The 18,954-nt window shown below is 39.1% G+C and overlaps 1 protein-coding gene across 5 annotated transcripts; it reads right to left on the reverse strand.

The window, feature by feature from the left end:
• Positions 1 to 59: 59 nt before the first annotated feature.
• On the reverse strand, positions 60 to 17,214 carry ZNF197 (zinc finger protein 197). Of its 5 annotated transcripts, none has more exons than XM_032459046.1 (6): positions 17,080 to 17,214; positions 12,187 to 12,664; positions 10,638 to 10,797; positions 10,171 to 10,262; positions 9,757 to 9,883; positions 60 to 5,797 (listed from the first exon to the last, which is right to left on the reverse strand). In XM_032459046.1, exons 2-6 carry the CDS (start codon positions 12,583 to 12,585, stop codon positions 3,480 to 3,482), a joined length of 3,096 nt encoding a protein of 1,031 aa, XP_032314937.1. In that variant the 5' UTR covers positions 12,586 to 12,664; positions 17,080 to 17,214; the 3' UTR covers positions 60 to 3,479. The 5 variants fall into 5 exon arrangements, with proteins under 5 accessions (XP_032314937.1, XP_032314939.1, XP_032314938.1 ...); XM_032459048.1 differs by having other exon boundaries at positions 12,187 to 12,656; positions 17,080 to 17,199; XM_032459047.1 differs by lacking the exon at positions 17,080 to 17,214 and adding an exon at positions 16,909 to 17,052.
• Between the last annotated feature and the right edge of the window lie 1,740 nt (positions 17,215 to 18,954).

Genomic DNA, 18,954 nt, shown 5'->3' on the forward strand with positions numbered 1-18,954 from the left:
TCCCCCAATGGGTACATCTTACATAATTATAGTTAAAAAAATCATGAAGCTGACATTGGTACAAGTGTGTGTACACTTCCACACAGTTTTATTGAGTGCAGATTTGTGTAACCACCATCACAATCAACACACACAACTGGTTCCAACACCACCAAGACCTCCCCAAGGGCTACCCCTCCCTCTTCCCCAGCTCCCTCTCACCATCCCCAAACTCTGGCAACCACTAATCTGTTTTTCATCTCTATACTTTTGTCATTTTAGAATATTATATAGATGTAATCATACAGTATATGACCTTTTGAGATTGGATTTTTTCACTCAGCATAATTCTCTTGAAGTGCACTTGAGTCACTGCAGGTATCAATAGGTCATTCTGTTTTATTGCACAGTAAAAAGTATTCCATGCTATATACTGCAGTTTGAATGACCCGTTGAAGGACATCTGGGTTTTACTTACAGATTTTAACTACTACAAATAAAACTCCTATTAACAGTCACCTACAGATTTGTGTGAATACAGTTTTCATTTCTGAGATAAATGCTCAGAAGTGCAAATATTGGGTCATATGTAAGTGCATATTTGGTTTCCTAAGAAACTGCCCAATTATCCCCGAGTGGCTGTACCATTTCTCATTCCTGGCAACATAAAAGATCCAGTTCCTTTGCATCTTTGCCAGCATTTGGTGTTAGCACTACTTTTCACTTCTTTAAAACACTTTTTTGAGAGCTGTGCAGATGATTAACTTGCATTTCCCTAATGGCTAATGATGTTGAACACCTTTTTCATTTGCTCATTTGCCAACTATACTTTGGTGAAATGTCTGTTCATGTCTTTTGAATGTTTTCAAATTGCATCTATTTATTACTTTTGAGTTTTGAAAATTCTTTATCTAGTTTAGATACAAATCCTCCGTTGGATATGATTTGCAAATATTTTCTTCCAGCATGTAATGCCTTTTCATCCTCTTTAGTCTTTTGCAAAGAAAATTATTTTAATTTTGATGAGGTTCAATTTATCATTTTTTCCTTTAATGGAGCATACTTTTGCTTAAGTCTAAGAGTTCTTTGCTTAGTCTTAGTTCCTGAATTTTTTTTGCCTATGGATAGGCAATTGCTCCAGCAGCATTTGTTGAAAGGCTATCCCTCCTCTACTGAATTGCTTTTGCACCTTTGTCAAAAATCAGTTGGGCATTTGTGTGAGTCCATTCCTGGCTCAGTTATCGTATGGCTCTTTAGTTAATCTTTTAAAAACAAACCCATCAGTGGGGAGGGTATAGCTCAGTGGCAGAGTTCATGCTTATCATGCACAAGGTCCTATGTTAAATACCTCCATTAAAAAAAAAAACAGCCTCCATTATACTTTTCATTATGGAAAATCTCATACATACACAAAAGTACAATGAACTCTCATTACGCACCCAGCATCAACAATTGTTACCCCCTCCCTTTTCCACCATATCTTTTTGAAGAATCCAGTGTAATTTTCTCACACAATAGCCCATGTTCTGAATTTGTAACTCATGGTATCTTTTATCCTGTTCCTCTGCCTCCTGTATATCCTGGAAACTGGCAATCAGGTCTAAGCAGCTAGGTAAATCCAGGTTACACTTTTGGCTTATTGCATCACAAGTGAAGGTGCATCATGAGAGTTGCCTCTGTCTTTTAGTGATGTTACATTTTGTTAAAATGATTAGGCAGTAAATGCCAGCTCTCTCCATTGTTAAAGTACCTCTCTCTCTCTGTAATTATTACACAGTCTGGGGTGATTCTTCTTCAGTATGGACATAAAGCACCTTCATATTCATTACCTCATAACAACTTGGTGAGGTAGATATTCTTCCTCTTGCTTAACAGATGAGGAAATCAAGGCTCCAAGAAATGAAGGCATTTGTCCAAGGAAAAGTGGCAGCAGCTGACTCATACCCAGGTCTCAAGACTTTTAACCCGGGTCCCTTCCAGTTTTCACTCTTGGTCCTTTCACTCTTGAGTCTAATGAGGAACCAGCCCTCAAGGAGCTTTGGAGTTGAATTAATAACATTATCATCAACACACCATTCAATGCTGCTAGTATTAAAAAAACACAATCCTAATATTAAGGTATTTATATTCCAGCGACAGAATTGGAATTTTGAGGATCACAACATAAAATTATCAAATCAAGGATACAGGAAGAATTAAATTTACAAATGTACAAAAGGATACAGACTGAATGAATGACTGGTTTGCTGGGAGTATGTGGGCCTGACCACCTAGAGGTGGATTCTGAATTGGTTGAATCAGGGCTTTGAAAGGCTTGGCTTTGTGTGAAAAACTCATGTAGTAAGTTGACTGCTGGGACAGAATGTTGCTTCTTGAGTAACAAGTTATTTGTATGTCAGCAATCATGATTAGAACTGAGAATGGCGGTAGCAGGGATAATCAGCTCAGGGGCTGGGGTTAAGGATTTTTCCCTGTGAACAAGGAAAGCAACATAGGACTGTCCTTTCATTTTGACACTCTACATCTGCTAGGCTTCAAATTCGAAGGTTGAAAAATAAATTGTTTTTCTTGGCATCATGTTAATGGCTGGACAAAATATTTAATAAGCCAATACCTTTTCCATAAAAACTAGGTATATTATCTGTTATCTCCCTTACACATTTTAAAAGCTGTTTTTAAAGTCTTTTTAGAGTACTATATTCCAAAGTTAGCTATTCACCATCCTTCCTCTTACTATAAAAATGCATCTTTTGAGGTTCACAAAGTCCTAATACTAACTTAATGTACAAACACATTATGCCATGTTCTGAACTTTGACCATACCTCTTATCCAACTTTATTGACAATTAAATTATTTCATAAAGTACTTTGACAATGATCCTCTCACTCAATCCTCACAACCACCATATGAGGTAGGCATTATGCCAATATTTGACTGACAGAGAAACTGAGACATAGAGGCTGACTTACCATCACCGAGCTAGAATGAGAGCCAGGGCCCAAACCTAGGTTTTCTAATTCCAAATCCAGTGTTCTTCTTAAGTTGTCCTCAAGCAGCAGACTCTTGCCCACCCAACTCCATGTTTGATATGTCTTAATCATACTGTCTATGCACTTTCTGTACCAGTGATACTATCTTTAAAATGTACAAATCTATCTTTTCAAAAATGTCCACTTTTTAATACAAAGATATTTTTGCTATCATTTACAATGACATCATTACATCTTATAAGACAGAACCCAATTTCTTCAGAATCTTCAATTGCCCCAAAGTCCTTTTCTAGGGTCACAACAAATGGTCTGGAGCAGAGTATCTTTTAATTAGAATTTGGCTTATGTTTCTGTAGTCTTGAATGTCTAGATTAACTTTCTTCCTCATGCAACATACTTGTCTATAAAAGGGCCAATCATGATTCTTTTCCCTTATAAAAACCATATGCTACCATTCATCCAACAGTTACTTAAAGAGGCAGGAATTCTATTCCATTTTGCATATAATATTAGATTTTCTGAATCTCTATCTTGGATTCATTGGCATTTTGAAGCCAAGAGAATTCCTCCACAGAATGGATTTTCTGTTGAAGATGAAGGTTTGAAGTCTGAGAGAATTCTTTTTCAGACTCATCACATTCACAGTTTTTTTCATCTGTATGAATTTTCTGATGTACAGTTAGGTTTTTTCTTTGCCTAAAAACTTTACTACAATCATTACACCCATATGGTTTCTCCCCTGTGTGGATTCTCTGGTGGCCAACTAAATTCCTCTTAGAAGTAAAAGATTTTCTACACTTCTCACACTCATATGGTTTTTCCCCAGTGTGCATTCTCTGATGTACAACAAGGTTTTTATTCTGACTGAAGTCTTTCCCACACTCATTACATTTATAAGGTTTCTCTCCAGTATGGATTCTTTGATGCACCATAAGATTTCTACTAGAGGTAAGGACTTTTCTACATATATGACATTCGTAGGTTTTTTCCCCACTGTGAATTCTTTGATGTTCAATAAGATTTCTATTGTAAGTAAAGCCTTTCCCACACTCATTACATGCATAGGGCTTCTCACCAGTGTGGATTCTCTGATGGGCTGTAAGGTTTGAGCGGTAGCTGAAGACCTTACCACAGTCATTGCATTTGTAAGACTTTTCCCTTGTGTGAATCCTCTGATGTCCAATGAGGCTTTTCTTCAGGATGAAGCATTTGCCACACTCATTACATTCATAGGGTTTCTCACCACTGTGGATTCTCTTATGTTCAATGAGGTTTCTGTTAGAACTGAAAGCTCTTCCACACTCACTGCATTCAAAGGGCTTTTCCCCGGTGTGGATTCTCCTATGAACGAGCAGGCTTGAATTGTAACTGAAAGCCTTCCCACAGTCCTCACATTTGTAGGCTTTCTCCTGTGTATGGAGCTTCTGATGGACCATGAAACTTTTGCTCATAATGAAGGTTTTTCCACACTCTCGACATTCATAGGGCTTCTCCCCATTGTGGAGTCTCTCGTGGTCAATGAGGTTTCTGTTAGAACCAAACACCTTGCCACAGTCTTTACATTCGTAGAGATTCTCTCCAGTGTGGAACCTCTGATGTAAAATAAGGCTCTTTTTCAGAATGAAAACTTTCCCACATTCATTACATTCGTAGGGCTTCTCGCCATTGTGGAGTCTCTGATGGTCAAAAAGGTAAGCACTCTGGGTGAAGGCTTTCCCGCACTCAGTACACTTGTAAGGCTTCTCTCTGCTGTGCATCCTCTTGTGGTCGATGAGGTTTGACTTACAAGTAAAAATCTTCCCACACTTTTTACAACCAAAGGTCTTCTTTTCTGTGTGAACTCTCTGGTGTAAGAGGAGGCTTTTGCTTCGAATGAAAACTTTCCCACATTCTTTGCATTTATACGGGTTCTCTGCACTGTGGAGCCGCTGATGGTCAACAAGGTAAGTGGTCTGGGCAAAGGTTTTTCCGCACTCGTCACATTTATAAGGCTTTTCCCCAGAGTGAATTCTTTGGTGCAGAATGAGGCTCTTCTTCAGAATGAAAGCTTTCTGACACTTGTTACATTTATAAGGTTCTTCTCCTTTATGGAGCCTCTGGTGGTCAATGAGGTAAGCATTTTGAGAGAAAACCTTCCCACACTCATTACATTTATAAGGTCTCTCCCCAGAATGGCGCCTTAGATGTATAATAAGGCCTGAATGCCTATAGAAGCCCTTTCCACACTCCTTACATTTATAGGGTTTCTCCCCTGTGTGGATTCTCTGATGGTTTAGAAGGTAAGCACTTTGAGAGAAGGCTTTCCCACATTCATTACATTTATAAGGCTTCTCTCCAGAATGGTTCCGTAAATGCATTAGAAGGCTTGAGCGCTGAGTAAAGCCTTTTCCACACTCTTTACACTTATGAGGCTTCTCCCCAGTGTGGATTCTCCGATGGTTTATAAGATGGGAGATTTTATTGAAATGCTTACAACATATATCACATTTATTTAACTTCTTTCCTTCAGTGCCTACTAAACTTTCAGAAAGAGCAGAATCTAAAGTCAAGCTCTCTCCAAATTCCTTCCACTTTTGGTTCCGTCTTTCTGGTAGAGTCCTTTTCTTCTTGTCTTGTTCACACAGGGAAACTTTCTTCAGTGTATTTCTTTCCCTTGTTTCATTTCCCCACTGACTTGCCAAAACCTGCCATTCACAATCTTCCTCAAAGTCAAGAACCTTGGGAACACCTCCTTGAAGTCTTTTTGATGTTCCTTTCTGAGAATCTGCTCTTTGAGATATGCTTGACTTTGATGTCACCTCCTCATTCTCAGTCATGGTCTCCCATTCTGGTAAAAGGAATTAAAAACGTGAATGTTACCATTAGTGAGAATAAGATCTTCAAATGACTCTAAAACAAGCTAAAAGGATACTGTTATATGCATACAAAAAAAAGAGACTTTTCATTAAATGAAGGTACAAAGCAGAAGGCTACACTGACAGAATGTTGTAAATGGATTAACACAGAATTCATTCTGAGATACTTCTAAGCTGTTTGCCTTCAGGGAGCAGGTGGAAAAATACAAAGGATGTTGAAAAACAAATGTAAGGAAGACCCAGAGAAAGAACATGTGATCTTCTGTAGGTGGTTCACATCTGAGTCTCAAGAAGTTGGGTGGAATAGAACCATTTCACTTATAAAGAACTGTCTTTTTATTTTCTTCATGCTAGGAAGATGGGGACTCCAAAAGAAAGAAAATACACCCCAAAACTCTGAAAGCAATCGTTAATTTTTGAAGAGTCAAGTGCATAAACACTTTTTAATTACTCGAAAGCAGTTAACCTACAGAAAAAAAAAAAACACTAAAAAGCAACTTACTGCTTAGAATTTATATATATCTCCCATTATTCCTTTAAAAATTGAGAAATGGAAATTTTAAAATTCATTTCACAAAATATCAGGTCTGGGTTAGACTCCCTCACTTAATTAGACATAAAAGAGAATAAACATAGAATGAAAAGAAAAAATATAGAGACACTAAAAACTATGAAAACATCTATAAAATAATGAGGCTAAACTATTTAACCTCCTTTCTACTCCAACATTCTCAAACATTTTTAAAATATGAAATTATATACATTTCAAATGTTTTGGAAACTTATTTTCACCATCCAAATATGAGAAAAATTATAAACTAGTTCCCCCAAATTATCTAATAAGCAAAATTATATAAATAATAGTAACATTATCTTCTATTTGACTATAAAAACACTATTTTTCTACCTAAACAGAGAGAAAAAACATGGGATTCCACTCTAAGGTATATATCCAAGAGAAATGAAAACATACATACACACAAAAACTTGTACACAAATGTTCACAGTAGCATTATTCATAATAGCCCAAAAGTTTACCATGGGGAAAGGGAGTGGGAAGGGATAAACTGGGAGTTTGAGATTTGCAGATACTAACTACTATATACAAAATAGATAAACAATAAGTTTCTTCTGTATAGCACAGGGGACTTTATTTAATATCTTGTAGTAACCTATAATGAAAAAGAAAATGAAAACAAATATACGTATGTATGCGTATGACTGAAATATTATGCTGTACACCAGAAACTGACACAACATTATAAACTGACTATATGTCAATAAAAAAAAAAATAAAAGTTTTCAACAACAAAAAATAAATTAAATAAAAGCCCAAAGGTGGAAGTAAACTAAATGTCCATCAATTGATGAATGGATCAACAAAATGTGACCTATCCATAAAATGGATAAGCCATCTGGGAGATTGCTTTTCTACCAGCTTATCAATGCATGGAAACTGAGTGCACAAAACGGGCATATTTAATAGTGTCACAGTCTACCCCTAAGTCAAAACACCACGGTCTATGTAGCATTCTCTCTATCTTGGGGAATTTAATTGTATTCAACTTTTAACCATTATAAATACCTTGCTGGGACTAACTTTAGATATATTTATTTTCCCTCTTTCTGAACCATTTCCTTAAGATATATTCCTCAAATCAGAATTGCTAGGTCAAAGGGCATAAACAACTTGGTATTTGCCCAAAGCCCCAACAACACTGTAGTTAGAGTATATCTTACTTGTTAAGGAAACTTCTCTTTCCTCAAAGAGCTATAATAAATAAGGAATACCATTTTCTTCTTACTTTTAAAGTTTAACTCTTAGACCCACCTGGAACCTATTTGGCTTGTAGCATGAGGTATGGATCCATGGTGAGTGTTGTTCATAAAATTAATCAATTAACACATAAAGCATGTTTTAAAATTCTTAAAAAAAAAAAGGATAATTGAGTAAATAGCATTAGAACTACTGAAAGCCACTTGGGTTAAAAAAGAAGCAAACAAACAAACTGGATTCCTATGTCACTCTGTATATCAGGATAAATTTTAGATGTATTAAAGCTTAAATGTAAAAATGAAACAATAAAAATGTCTGAAGAAAATGTAGGAGATTTAAAAAAAATATTTTATGGAGAAGGAGACCATAAAGGAAAATACTGCTATTTGACTACATTAAAGACTTTCTAAGGCTTAAAAAACGACAATTCATAAATAACAGTGAAAGGCAAACAAATGGGAAAACGTGCAGCATTTGACAAAGGATTAGTGGTTTGAATAAAGAAATATGTAAGAAGAATATAAGAATAAAATGACCACTAAACATGTGAAAAGACTTGAATCACACTAATAATCAAATAAATGAAGGAAAAATAAACAAAAGATAATATTCTCCATCTAGCTAGCAAACATTTAAAACACTGACCAAATCATAAACATACAGGGGAAATGGGCCCTCTTGTGCTCTCTTTGTGGAAGTGTAAATTGGTACATCACTGATAGAAAGCAGTTTGGTAACATGTACAAAAATATAAAATCTACAATATGTTTGACCCACCACACCACAGCTCAGATACTAAAAGATGTATTTTCATAAATGTAAAAATATACAGTATTAGTTACTATGAACAATACAAAAATTTACCAAGGTTTCTGGGTACAAAATTAACATACAAAAATTCAATATTTTCATATATGCAAATAATAATCAATTAGAAAATATCAGAAAAGATTCCTATTCCAAAAAAAAACAATGAATTAGAAATATGCAAGATCTATGTGAATGCAACTTTAAAACAGGCCTGTAACAAAGGCAGCAAGAACAAATGGGATGACATGTAATGTTTCTGAACAGAAGTTCAGTCTCAACAAGCTGTACATGTAAAGCATGATACTCAATGGAATACTATGCAGCCATTTAAGCTAATACTATAAATCGGTATTTCAGCCCAAGTTAGTCTAATAGCTGATTCCTCAGTATTCAACATTGAAACAAAATCCTACTTTTCCCTTCAGGGCAGACACAAAGCTAGCTCCCTCATGGCCTTTCCTAATCCCCGGGGATGGTACAGATGCTTTGTTCTCTCCATTTCCATCTCAAGAGGCTTATGCCACTCCAGTACCAATTATTTCACTCTGCTTTGTTTATTCTTTTTATGTTCATCTCCCAAATCATGCTACTTAAGGGTAGAATCACATCACTTCTACAGCTGCCATTATTACATAGTAGGTGTTTTGTTTGTTGGAAGTATAATGTTTTTTTTAAAAAATACTTTTATTACTAATCAAAGAAATCTACTTGAAAATAGATACTATAACTTAAAAATTATATTAGCAACAATTTAAAAGAATGAGATTACTCAGTATCAGTGGAGGCAGAGCCAAAGGAGCATTATGTACAGCTGGTAAGAGCAGAGAGGACTGAGATCACTAGGCACAGCAATGTGGCAGTACGAAGCAAGTCTTAAAACAATCTCTTAGGCCTAGCAATTCTATTTCTAAAAAATGAGGAAAGAAAAAAAAAACACCCCTAAGGCACAGGGTTAGATAGATGATTATTATGGCAATTATTTAAAAAAGGAAGTGGCTAACTAAATTATGACACAAATTATATAGCCAATACAGATAATACTTGCAAACAATTTGTAATAATACGAGAGTGAGGCAAATGCAAAGAAAGCAAGCTATAAAACTGTACACATACACACACACCCTCTTAAAACAATGTAAGAAAAATCTCAAAACACAGAAAAAGCCAGAAAGGTAATATATCAAAATTTTGATAGTAGTTTGTTTGCAAATAGTGGGTTTTAAAAAGCTTTTTTATTCTAATATTCTGTGTTTTCCAAAATAAGATATACTACTTTCATAATTAAAAAAACAAACAAAAGCTGATGGAATCAAGGTAACAATTATGGGGAGAAAGGGTCTTTACCTAAGGAAGTCACATTTCCATAATTCTCCAGCATTACATCCCAGTACAAGGCCCTCTGAATTGGGCCCAGGCAGGCCCATTCCTCCGAAGTAAAGCACACTGATACCTCCTCAAACATCACCAATTCCTGAAATAAAAGGTATGTGTGAGATTACCCATGCCCAAGAGCTCCCCTACGGAAAGGTCCCTTTCACTTCCCGGGAAGAGACACGTTGTCAGGCCTTGAGGTGGGCAAGGGCTTTCAGGGAGACATAAGGAGACCCTACATGAAGTCTGCCTTCCAGTAGCATGGCCCTTGACTTAGAAGTGGGAACTAACTGGACGCCTAAGCACTAGGATGAGAGAGGATATACTGCAGCCACAATTAGGTAGTGCAGACAGAGCCTTAGCAAGAAAAGAGGATGCAAACTTTACCTGAGGCTGGGCTGTCAGGAGCATCAGAGCCATTAACTGATTTCTTGGGTTCTCTTCCTGGGAAAGGGTAGAAGCTTCAGGGGCAGGAGAATCTGAAGGAGGAGGAAAAGTTGCATATGAGATTACTGTTGTTCCTGCCCACGACTCCAAGGCCTATATCCTTACCTTATGTAAGCCAGGAATTCAAAAAGGCCCAGGACTCCCAGAAGTAGGCAATGATGGCTACAAAATGACCTACAAATCTTTTCTGATCCCCATGTGCAGGGCTGGAATAGCACAAGGAGTTGCAATAAGAATGCAGAAAAGGTCAGAAGGACCCAGGGAAGGATAAAAGGGAGAACAGGAAAGAGCTTGATACCATAAGGGATTCATTTAAGGGCAGGAGAGGAAGCAACTATCAGGAGTAGGGGGATGAGCCTTGGTAAGAGTCCTGAGAAAGTCCAAAGCCAGAGCCACTGAGTAAGTACCATGCTGAGGATCCTGGAGCAAGCTGAACACCACTGGGTCAGTAAGAGGATTTGAGCAAATTTCAGCTGATATGTGGCTGCCAGTGGGTGTATGAAGTGCTATTCCTGGAGTGCTCATCCCCTCCTGGGCAGTGTCCTGGTCCTGGACAAGGACTGGAACCTGGGGACAAGCAGAACAAAATAACTGGTTCTTTCTGTACCTCCAGAAAATGGACTCACCTAACCACCATGGACCTCTTTTTGCCCATAATCTAGAACTGTGAGATGAGAGTGACCCATCTCAAGTATGGAGCATCAAACAGCAGTAAAGCTTTGCCTTGAGAACAGTGGTGCTGCCCTCTAGCCCCACTCATGGCACTGGTGACCTCTCACAGAGGAGCCCGAACAGAGGGCTAGAAACAGACCTGGGTGTGGGTTAAGGAGGGAATGGGAAGCAACAAGCAATTAAGAGAATGGGTTTTAGCTTCAGACTGTGTTTTAGATAAAACCTGGGTTCAATATAGTCTTCTACTAATTCACCCCTTTACATAACCCTTCCTGCTCCAATAGAAGGAACACTAGAGTAGAAGTCCAGACATGTGGTTGTGCTGCTAGCTAGATGCCTCACCTAAGGCAATGCAGTGAACCTTTTTCTGCCTCTGTTTTCTTATCTTTCAAATGAGAAAGATGGATTACTGATAAGGACTGAAATACATAGCTCGAAAATTCTTCATTTTATGCTTAAATCAAGCCCATCCTTGGTGCTGCTCCCAAGTTTATTTTTTTTTAACTTTTTTGGGGGGGGTGGGGGAGGTAATAGGCTTATTTATTTATTTAGGTTTATTTACTTTTTTAATGGAGGTTCTGGGGATTGAACATAGGAACTCATGCATGCGAGGCATGCACTTGGCCACTGAATTATACCCTCCCCACCAAGTTTAAGTTATATTTTAGACTTTTTACATAGAAATGTTTCTACTGGTCTCTAGATTGACAGAAAGAGACCTAAAACACTAGAAACTATATTAAGATCCTAATTTAATAGCCAAGGATATAAAATCTTATCAGAGGCAAATATCTGAACCCAATCCCTTGGCTCACAGAATCCCCAGTAGGGGCACACATGGGGGCGGGGTGGGGAAGGTCTTTCCAGATCTAGAAAGCTTCATTCCTGCTCTCCCACAGACTTATAAACTTCAGGCTTATAACATCACCCTAAACAGACTTACACAAAATATACACATGCTTCCGTTTAGAGGAACACTTACATTACGTTCTTTAGGTTCCTGAACCAAACTCAGCATTAGCAAGCATCACCCAGGGAGACAAAGCAGAGTCAATGCCTTTGTGTTGAATCTGAATTGGCCCAAAGACCCCAATTATTAATCCATTTCTCTGCAAAGATACTCTATGTCTGAACAGTTCACAAACCTGCTTTAATTAGTATTATTGTTGCTAATGAGTTATTAGCTGTTGATGAAAATCACAGGATCATCCTCTATCCAAGCCTGTCCTGCTTCAATTGCCTCCCTCCTTCCACCCCAAACTCTTTCCCCTCCCCTTTTCTCACTTTTAGTGCTGGCCCATCAAGGTCTTTCTGCAGCTCCTCTACCAGGGCCACAGCCTCCTCACCACTCCCGGGGCGATGGATCTGCACCCAGGTCCGTATCTCTCCAGGCAGGATGCTCAGGAACTGCTCCAGCACCAGCAGCTCCAGGATCTGGGCCTTGGTGCGTGCTTCTGGTCTCAGCCACCGGCGACAGAGCTCCCTGAGTCGGCTCAGTGCCTCCTGGGGTCCAGATGTCTCATGGTAACGTAACTGTCTAAAGTGCAGGTGGGAGGTCTCCCAAACAGAAGAGCTGCTCCCTTGGAAGCTGGTTCCCCATTTCCAAGTATCATCCTTCCCTTTAACAAGGCCCTCTTGTCTCAGAGCACTGTGGGACCAACTGTCTCTTGTCATTGTTGTCATTTAAGAAAGTCTCCTCTCCAGGGCCCCTCGATCCTTGCTTGACTTCTTCCTTAGAGCTTGGAGAACACCATCTACAAGACTTCAAGAAATCATTGTTAAAGTTAACCCAGAGAAACAACCAGGTTTTCCAGAGCCCAGTTAGCCCCCAGTAATGAAGAGAACCTCCCTGAATGCCAGGTTCTGGGCTCTGGGCAGTGCCTCCTCTGACCGAAGCCCCTTCCCAAGACTAGGGACCCTGATGTTCATGTCACCCAGACCACTGCTGATACCAAAGGCATGAAATTCCTTTGGTCTTTATTCACAGTGCCGTCTCCACCTAATTACAATAAATCCTTTATTTACCATCCTAACAATGGGCATCCTGGCTATTTCTGTGTGACCCTGAACAAGTTACCTTACTTCTAAGTCTCAGTTTCTTAATCTGTAAAATAGGGGTAGTAACAACAGTTCCTACTTCATAGACTTGCTGGAAAAATGTGATGTGAAATACATTTCAGGTTTTTGAACAATGTCTGGTATATGGACTCATGTTAATCATTATCCTTCTGTAACTAGCACTCTTTCCTATGATCCACAGAATCAAAAAGCAATCATGTTTTATTCCTAATACACCTGAGATAAAATCCCAGCAACTTCTCAACTGACAGAGGCTAAATAAGTTCTGTGTAGCTTTACTGTACATACTTTAGATGGTCTGAAAAGTGTTCATTCTGTTAATCCAAATATTTGGATAAATTTGAATAAGGTTTTATTACACAGAACTTAGGCTTCTGCTCTCTTGAAATCTTGTTTTTCAGAATGACATTTATTTTTCCTATTACAGAACAGAAAATCTGTAAAACCACAAAACACATAAAAACCAGAGAATAATCATTGTTATTGTTCTTCCAGTCCTTTCTCTATGCACCTATCTGGATCACAAGATTGGATCCAAATGTACTGCTTTATAATTTGCTTTTCACACACATTATGTTGTGATCATAATATCAAATATTCTTCATCACCATTTTTAAGAGTATATGAACCCACTCATACTTAAGTAGTCCCCTACTGTTAGACATTTATTTATAGCTTTCCCATATTATAAATTAAGCTTCAGTGACCATCCTTGCTTATGAATTTTTGGTCTCTGCTTATATCTCCAAGGAAAATTCCAGAAAAAAAAATTATTGGGCCTAAAGGTACTGTTATCCTCCACTTTCTGAAAGTTCACTTTATGTCAGTTTGCTTTTATGCAAAACCTATATATTAGTACCTGTTTTCACTAACCAAAAGAAATCCAAAGAGGATGTTCGCTTTTACAAAAAAAGTCAAAAAGTTAAAATAGAGTTCAGCGTTTGTTTTGCAGGGAGCTGTTATAGAGGCAGCACGTATCCCAAGCAGTGAGAGTGGTGCCGCTAAGCTCCTTCCCTGGAAACTACCCTCAGCGTCTCAGCAACAAGCCACCAGAGCTTCAAACTGTGTCTGTGAGCATCTGGGAGCATAAATCTAGTTTTATTCTGTGCATCTGTTAGCAAGACATGTCCTAAGGTAATTGTTTCTTTGCTTTATGCAATTTCAGCTTATGAAAGGTTTCATAAGAACACTCTACTTTCAGATATTGGGGGAAATTTAGAGTCTAAACACATAATTAAGTTCTACATTAAACAGCAGTAAGGATAGAACAACTGAGAAAAACGGTTCTGATTGGTTCTTTGGTAACTGATCTGGGGGTGATGGAAAGGAATTTTAAAAAAAGGATTTCCATCCCATGTTCACAGATAAGAAGACTCAATATTGTCAAAGTACCAGTTCTCCTCAACTTTATCTATAGATTCAATGCAACAACAATCAAAATCTCAGCAAGTTATTTTGTGGATATTGACAAACTGATTCTAAAGTTCATATAGAAAGGCAAAAGACCCTGAATAACTAACACAATATTGAAGGAGAAGAACAAAGTTGAGGGACTGACACTACCTCACATCAACACTTACTATAAAGCTACAGTGATCAAGAAAGTGTGGTATTGGCAAAAGAGTAGACAAATCAATGGAACAGAATAGAGAGCCCAGAAATAGGCCCACATGAGAGTCAAGGCAATACAATGAAGAAAACACAGTCTTTTCCACAAGTGGTGCTGGTTCAACCATACTTTCACGTGCAAGAAATCAATCTAGATAGACATTACACCTTTCACAAAAATTAACTCAAAATGGATCACTGACCTAAATGTAAAATGCAAAACTATAAAACTTCTAGAAGATAACCTAGGAAAAAAAACCTAGATGACCTTGGGTATAGTGATAGCTTTTTAGATACAAACAAAAGGCATGGTCCATGCAAGAAATAATAAGCTGGACTTCATTAAAATTTAAAAACTCTGCTCTGCAAAAGGCAATGTCAAGAATGAGAAGACAAGCTACAGCCTGAGAGAAAATATTTGCAAAAGACACACATATCTGATAAAGGACTATTATCCTTTATATATTTTATACAAAGAACTCTTAAAATTCAACAATAAGAAAACAAACAACTCAATTAAAATATGGCCCAAAAACCTAAACACACAACTCACCAAAGAAGTTATACAGATTCCAAATAACTGCATGAAAATGCAGTCCACATCACATGTTATCAGGCAAATGCAAATGAAAACAACCAGATACCATTACATACTATTAGAATGGCCAAAATCCAGAACACTGGCAACACCAAGTGCTGGTGAAGATGTGGAGCAACAGGAACTCTCATTTATTGCTGGTGGGAATGCAAAACGAAGATTTGCTATGGAAGACAGTTCGGTAGTACCTTATGAAACTAAATATAATCTTACCATAAATTTTAACAATTATGCTCCTTGGTATTCATCCAACAGAGGTGAAGACATGTTCACACAAAAGCCTGTACATAGATGTTTACAGCAACTTTATTTATAATTGCCAACACCTAGAAGCAACCAAGATGTCCTTCAATAGGTGGATGGATAAACTGTAGAACATCCAGGCAATGGAATATTATTCAGCACTAAAGAAAAATTAGCTATCAAGCCATGAAAAAATATGAAGGAAACTTAAGTACATGTTACTAAGTGAAAGAAATCTATCTGAAAATCCAATATACTGTACAATTCCAACTATATCGCATTATGGAAAAGGCAAAACCACGGAGACAGTGAAATGATCAGCGGTTGCCAGGGGCTGGAGGAGGGCAGGACGGCCAGGAAGAACACAGAGGATTTTTAGGGCAGTGAAACTATGCTGTATATTAAAATGGTGGATACATTACATCTATCATTATATATCTGTCCAAACCCATAGAATGTACAAACACAGAAAGCAAACCCTTATGTAACCTATGGACTTTGGGTGATAATAATGTGTTGATACAGGTTCACCAACTGCAACAAATGTACCACTCGTGGGGTACGTTGATGGTGGGGGAGGCTATGCAAGAGTGGGGGCAGGGAGTTCATGGGACATCTCTGTATATTCTGCTCAATTTTCCTGTGAACCTAAAACTGCTCTAAAAAAATAAAGTCTATAAATAAACAAACAAAAAAACCTGGGGGGAAAAGGATTTCTAAATAATTTTCTATAGTAAATTATCTGAATTCTATTTACTCTTATATTATTAACAGATACAAATAACAAAATCCTAAACATACATTTTGTTTGCTTCTTACAACAGGTTTGAGAGTCACAGTTAAAAAGAACAAAAGAAGCTTCAGAGAAGCTAAGTGATTCACTCAAGGTCACTCAACTAGATCAGTTGTGGGTGCAAATTCTGAACTCAGGGATTCAAAAACTCCAATATAACTGCATCTAAGAAAACCCAAACAACTACTCTAAAGCAATGGTTTCCAAATAATAGTTCATTATAAAGCTTTAATTTGGTTCTGGTAACCTGTAAAATGAAAATAGTAACAACCATCATACATAGTCACTGAAAGGTTGTCAATGGCCTTTTTTGCAAAAGACGGCATTTACTCTGAATTTATGGTCTTAGCACTTAAAGTGTGAAAATATATTCTTCGAAGCAATGGTGGTATGGGTGGTCCTGGTTTGCTTTTTAAATACCATTATATTACAAAATTAAAAGATGGGAATTGGTCCATCCCTCAAAGGAAGGGGAAAAAAAAAAAGCTCCCAGAAGTCTGGGAGCCCCGGCTCCAGGGGGTGTCCCAAGCTGTGTCTCAACATCAGTGTCAGAGAAGATTAAGAACGGAAAGGCCGAGCTGGGGACCCCGGCTACTGAGGGCGCTGTCCTCCAAGGGGCAGTACATTCTATTGACGTGAGGACCGGTCCACAGACACACAGACTCAGGGGCGCTATCGTCAATACCTTCCCCAAGCCTCGGCCATGGCATTCACCTCAACACCGAGCTGAGGAGGGACCTGCTGGGGGTCAGGGCCGGGGAGGGGCCGGCGAGAGGTGGGCCGCCCTGGCGAGCTCAAGCCGCACCCCGGGCCGCCCTCCACGCATGCCAACCCGACCCGAGCCCACGCCGCTCACCGGGGGCTCCCGCGGCGGCTCCGGCTTTGGGGACTGCCGCCTCGGCGCCGGGACGCCGGGAGATGACACGAGAACTGGTCGCGACGGCAGCCGAGGCCCAGAATAATGGCTGACCCGCGGTAGCGCGACTTCCGGTCGCTCAGCCCTCTCCCAGTCCTGGCCCTCTAGGAACGCACATCTCTATGGTTCCTAGCTTTACCCGGTGCCGGCGAGGAAGGGCCTAGCTCCTGGGTCCTTGGGTATTCGTTCCTCCCATCGAAAGAGTCGGGGGTGAATGTATTGCAGACCCCAAGTATGCAGAGGTGAATGACACAGCACAGGCCCTCAGGACGCTTGTTGCCTCCTGAAGGAATTGAACCTTTCTGTTTTAGTTTGCATTACAACTGAGGTTGGTAGTAATTTCTCCAAAGTCTGAATGACTTCGTGGGTGACTTTTCCCATCTATTCTTCACCCTAGTGCCAGGTCTCACAGTAAATAACATGGCTTATAAATGACTCCCTGGTGAATTCGCTTAATGTCGGTGTGTCTCTTACCCAAATGATGAGGAGCTCTGGTGTCAGGTATCAATCTAGCTGAAATTGCAAGGTCCTGTGCAGATGAGGGAGACACTGCCTCCCTGGACGGAGAAGGTCGTTGCAGTTGTCCATCACCCTGGGTAAAGTTTGGTCTGTGTAAAGGAAACGTGAACTCTGATTCTCTCTTTGGTCCTCAATCTTTTAGGTTTGGACTTCTGGAATTGTCACCCCATATATGAGACAGACCAGAAGGAGTCAAGAGCCATGTCTGCATAGATCCCACATACACTCAGCACCTAGCACAAAGCTGGAGCCATACTAGATGCTAGATGAATGTCTGTTGAATGAGCAAGGTGTTACTCTGTTTATATGTTCTCTCCTGGCTTTCACTGAACACTTGCTTAAACATTTCAGCCTCTACTCCTTCATTCATTCAACAACTATTAACTGAGTATTAACTGTGTGCTAGACACTGTCGTAGGCACTAGGGACATAAGTGAAGAGGTAAAGTACCTAGAAACTTACATTTCTAGTGGGGGCCAACAGAAGACAAATATAAAATGTGTCATGCTAAGAAGAAAGAGGGTAAGGACCCAACAAAGGAGATTTAGAAGCAGCAGCCAACCAAGTAGGAGGAGAACCACGAGATAGTAATTTATGGGTCTCAAAGCATGAATGGAAGATTTCAAAAAAGTAATCAATGTGGCCTGTGCTCCACCCACACTTAATTATTTTACCTGTAACTTGAGGCCCCTGCCTACCCAAGTACAGGCTATTCACTATGAGACCAGAAACAAAGGGTATAAAGAATATACCATCAGGTCAGTTTGCCTTTGGGAGATGGAAAGACATGCTTGCTGAGCAAGTGTTTCTGCTGGGGAAGAAGAAAGGAATGAAAGGAGTGAAAATGACCAATTGGGTTGTGGATGACTGACCAGTGAGCCTCTAATCATCCACACCCCTACCACGCAGTGGTCTGGAAGCATGTAACCACAGAGCTGTCAGCTGGTGAGGACCACCAATTGCCAATCTAGAGCCCAGTTTTACAATGCAGTTTGTGCCCTGAGATTCAGCCTGGTGCTCATCTGACAGTCAAGGAACATGAAGCCTCCTCACCCTCATCCCAAGATGAAAGACTTTGTCACCTTGTGCAGTGATGGTGGTAGAAAAGGAACATCCCACCTTTGACAAAGATATAACTATATGGAATCTCTTTAAAGTGGCCCAGAGAGCTGGGACAGTGGTGGAATACAACATGTAGCCTCTGTTTTACATACACTCACACATTCCTAGCATACAGAATTCCCACAGGTGAATAAACTAAGAATTAAATGAGTCTGTTAGAGATATACAGTATAT

This window comes from Camelus ferus, chromosome 17, assembly GCF_009834535.1.
Source record: "Camelus ferus isolate YT-003-E chromosome 17, BCGSAC_Cfer_1.0, whole genome shotgun sequence".
Classification (NCBI taxonomy): domain Eukaryota; kingdom Metazoa; phylum Chordata; class Mammalia; order Artiodactyla; family Camelidae; genus Camelus; species Camelus ferus.

Bases quoted from the DNA above. Each gene is read 5' to 3' on its own strand.
- ZNF197 (XM_032459046.1), bottom strand. From the start codon at position 12,585: ATGACAACAATGACAAGAGACAGTTGGTCCCACAGTGCTCTGAGACAA. The intron at 10,798-12,186 runs GTGAGAAAAGGG...GCTTGTCCCCAG, and splicing joins TTGATGGGCCAGCACTAAAA to GTTCCAGTCCTTGTCCAGGA. The intron at 9,884-10,170 runs GTAAAGTTTGCA...CTTTTATTTCAG, and splicing joins TCCTGACAGCCCAGCCTCAG to GAATTGGTGATGTTTGAGGA.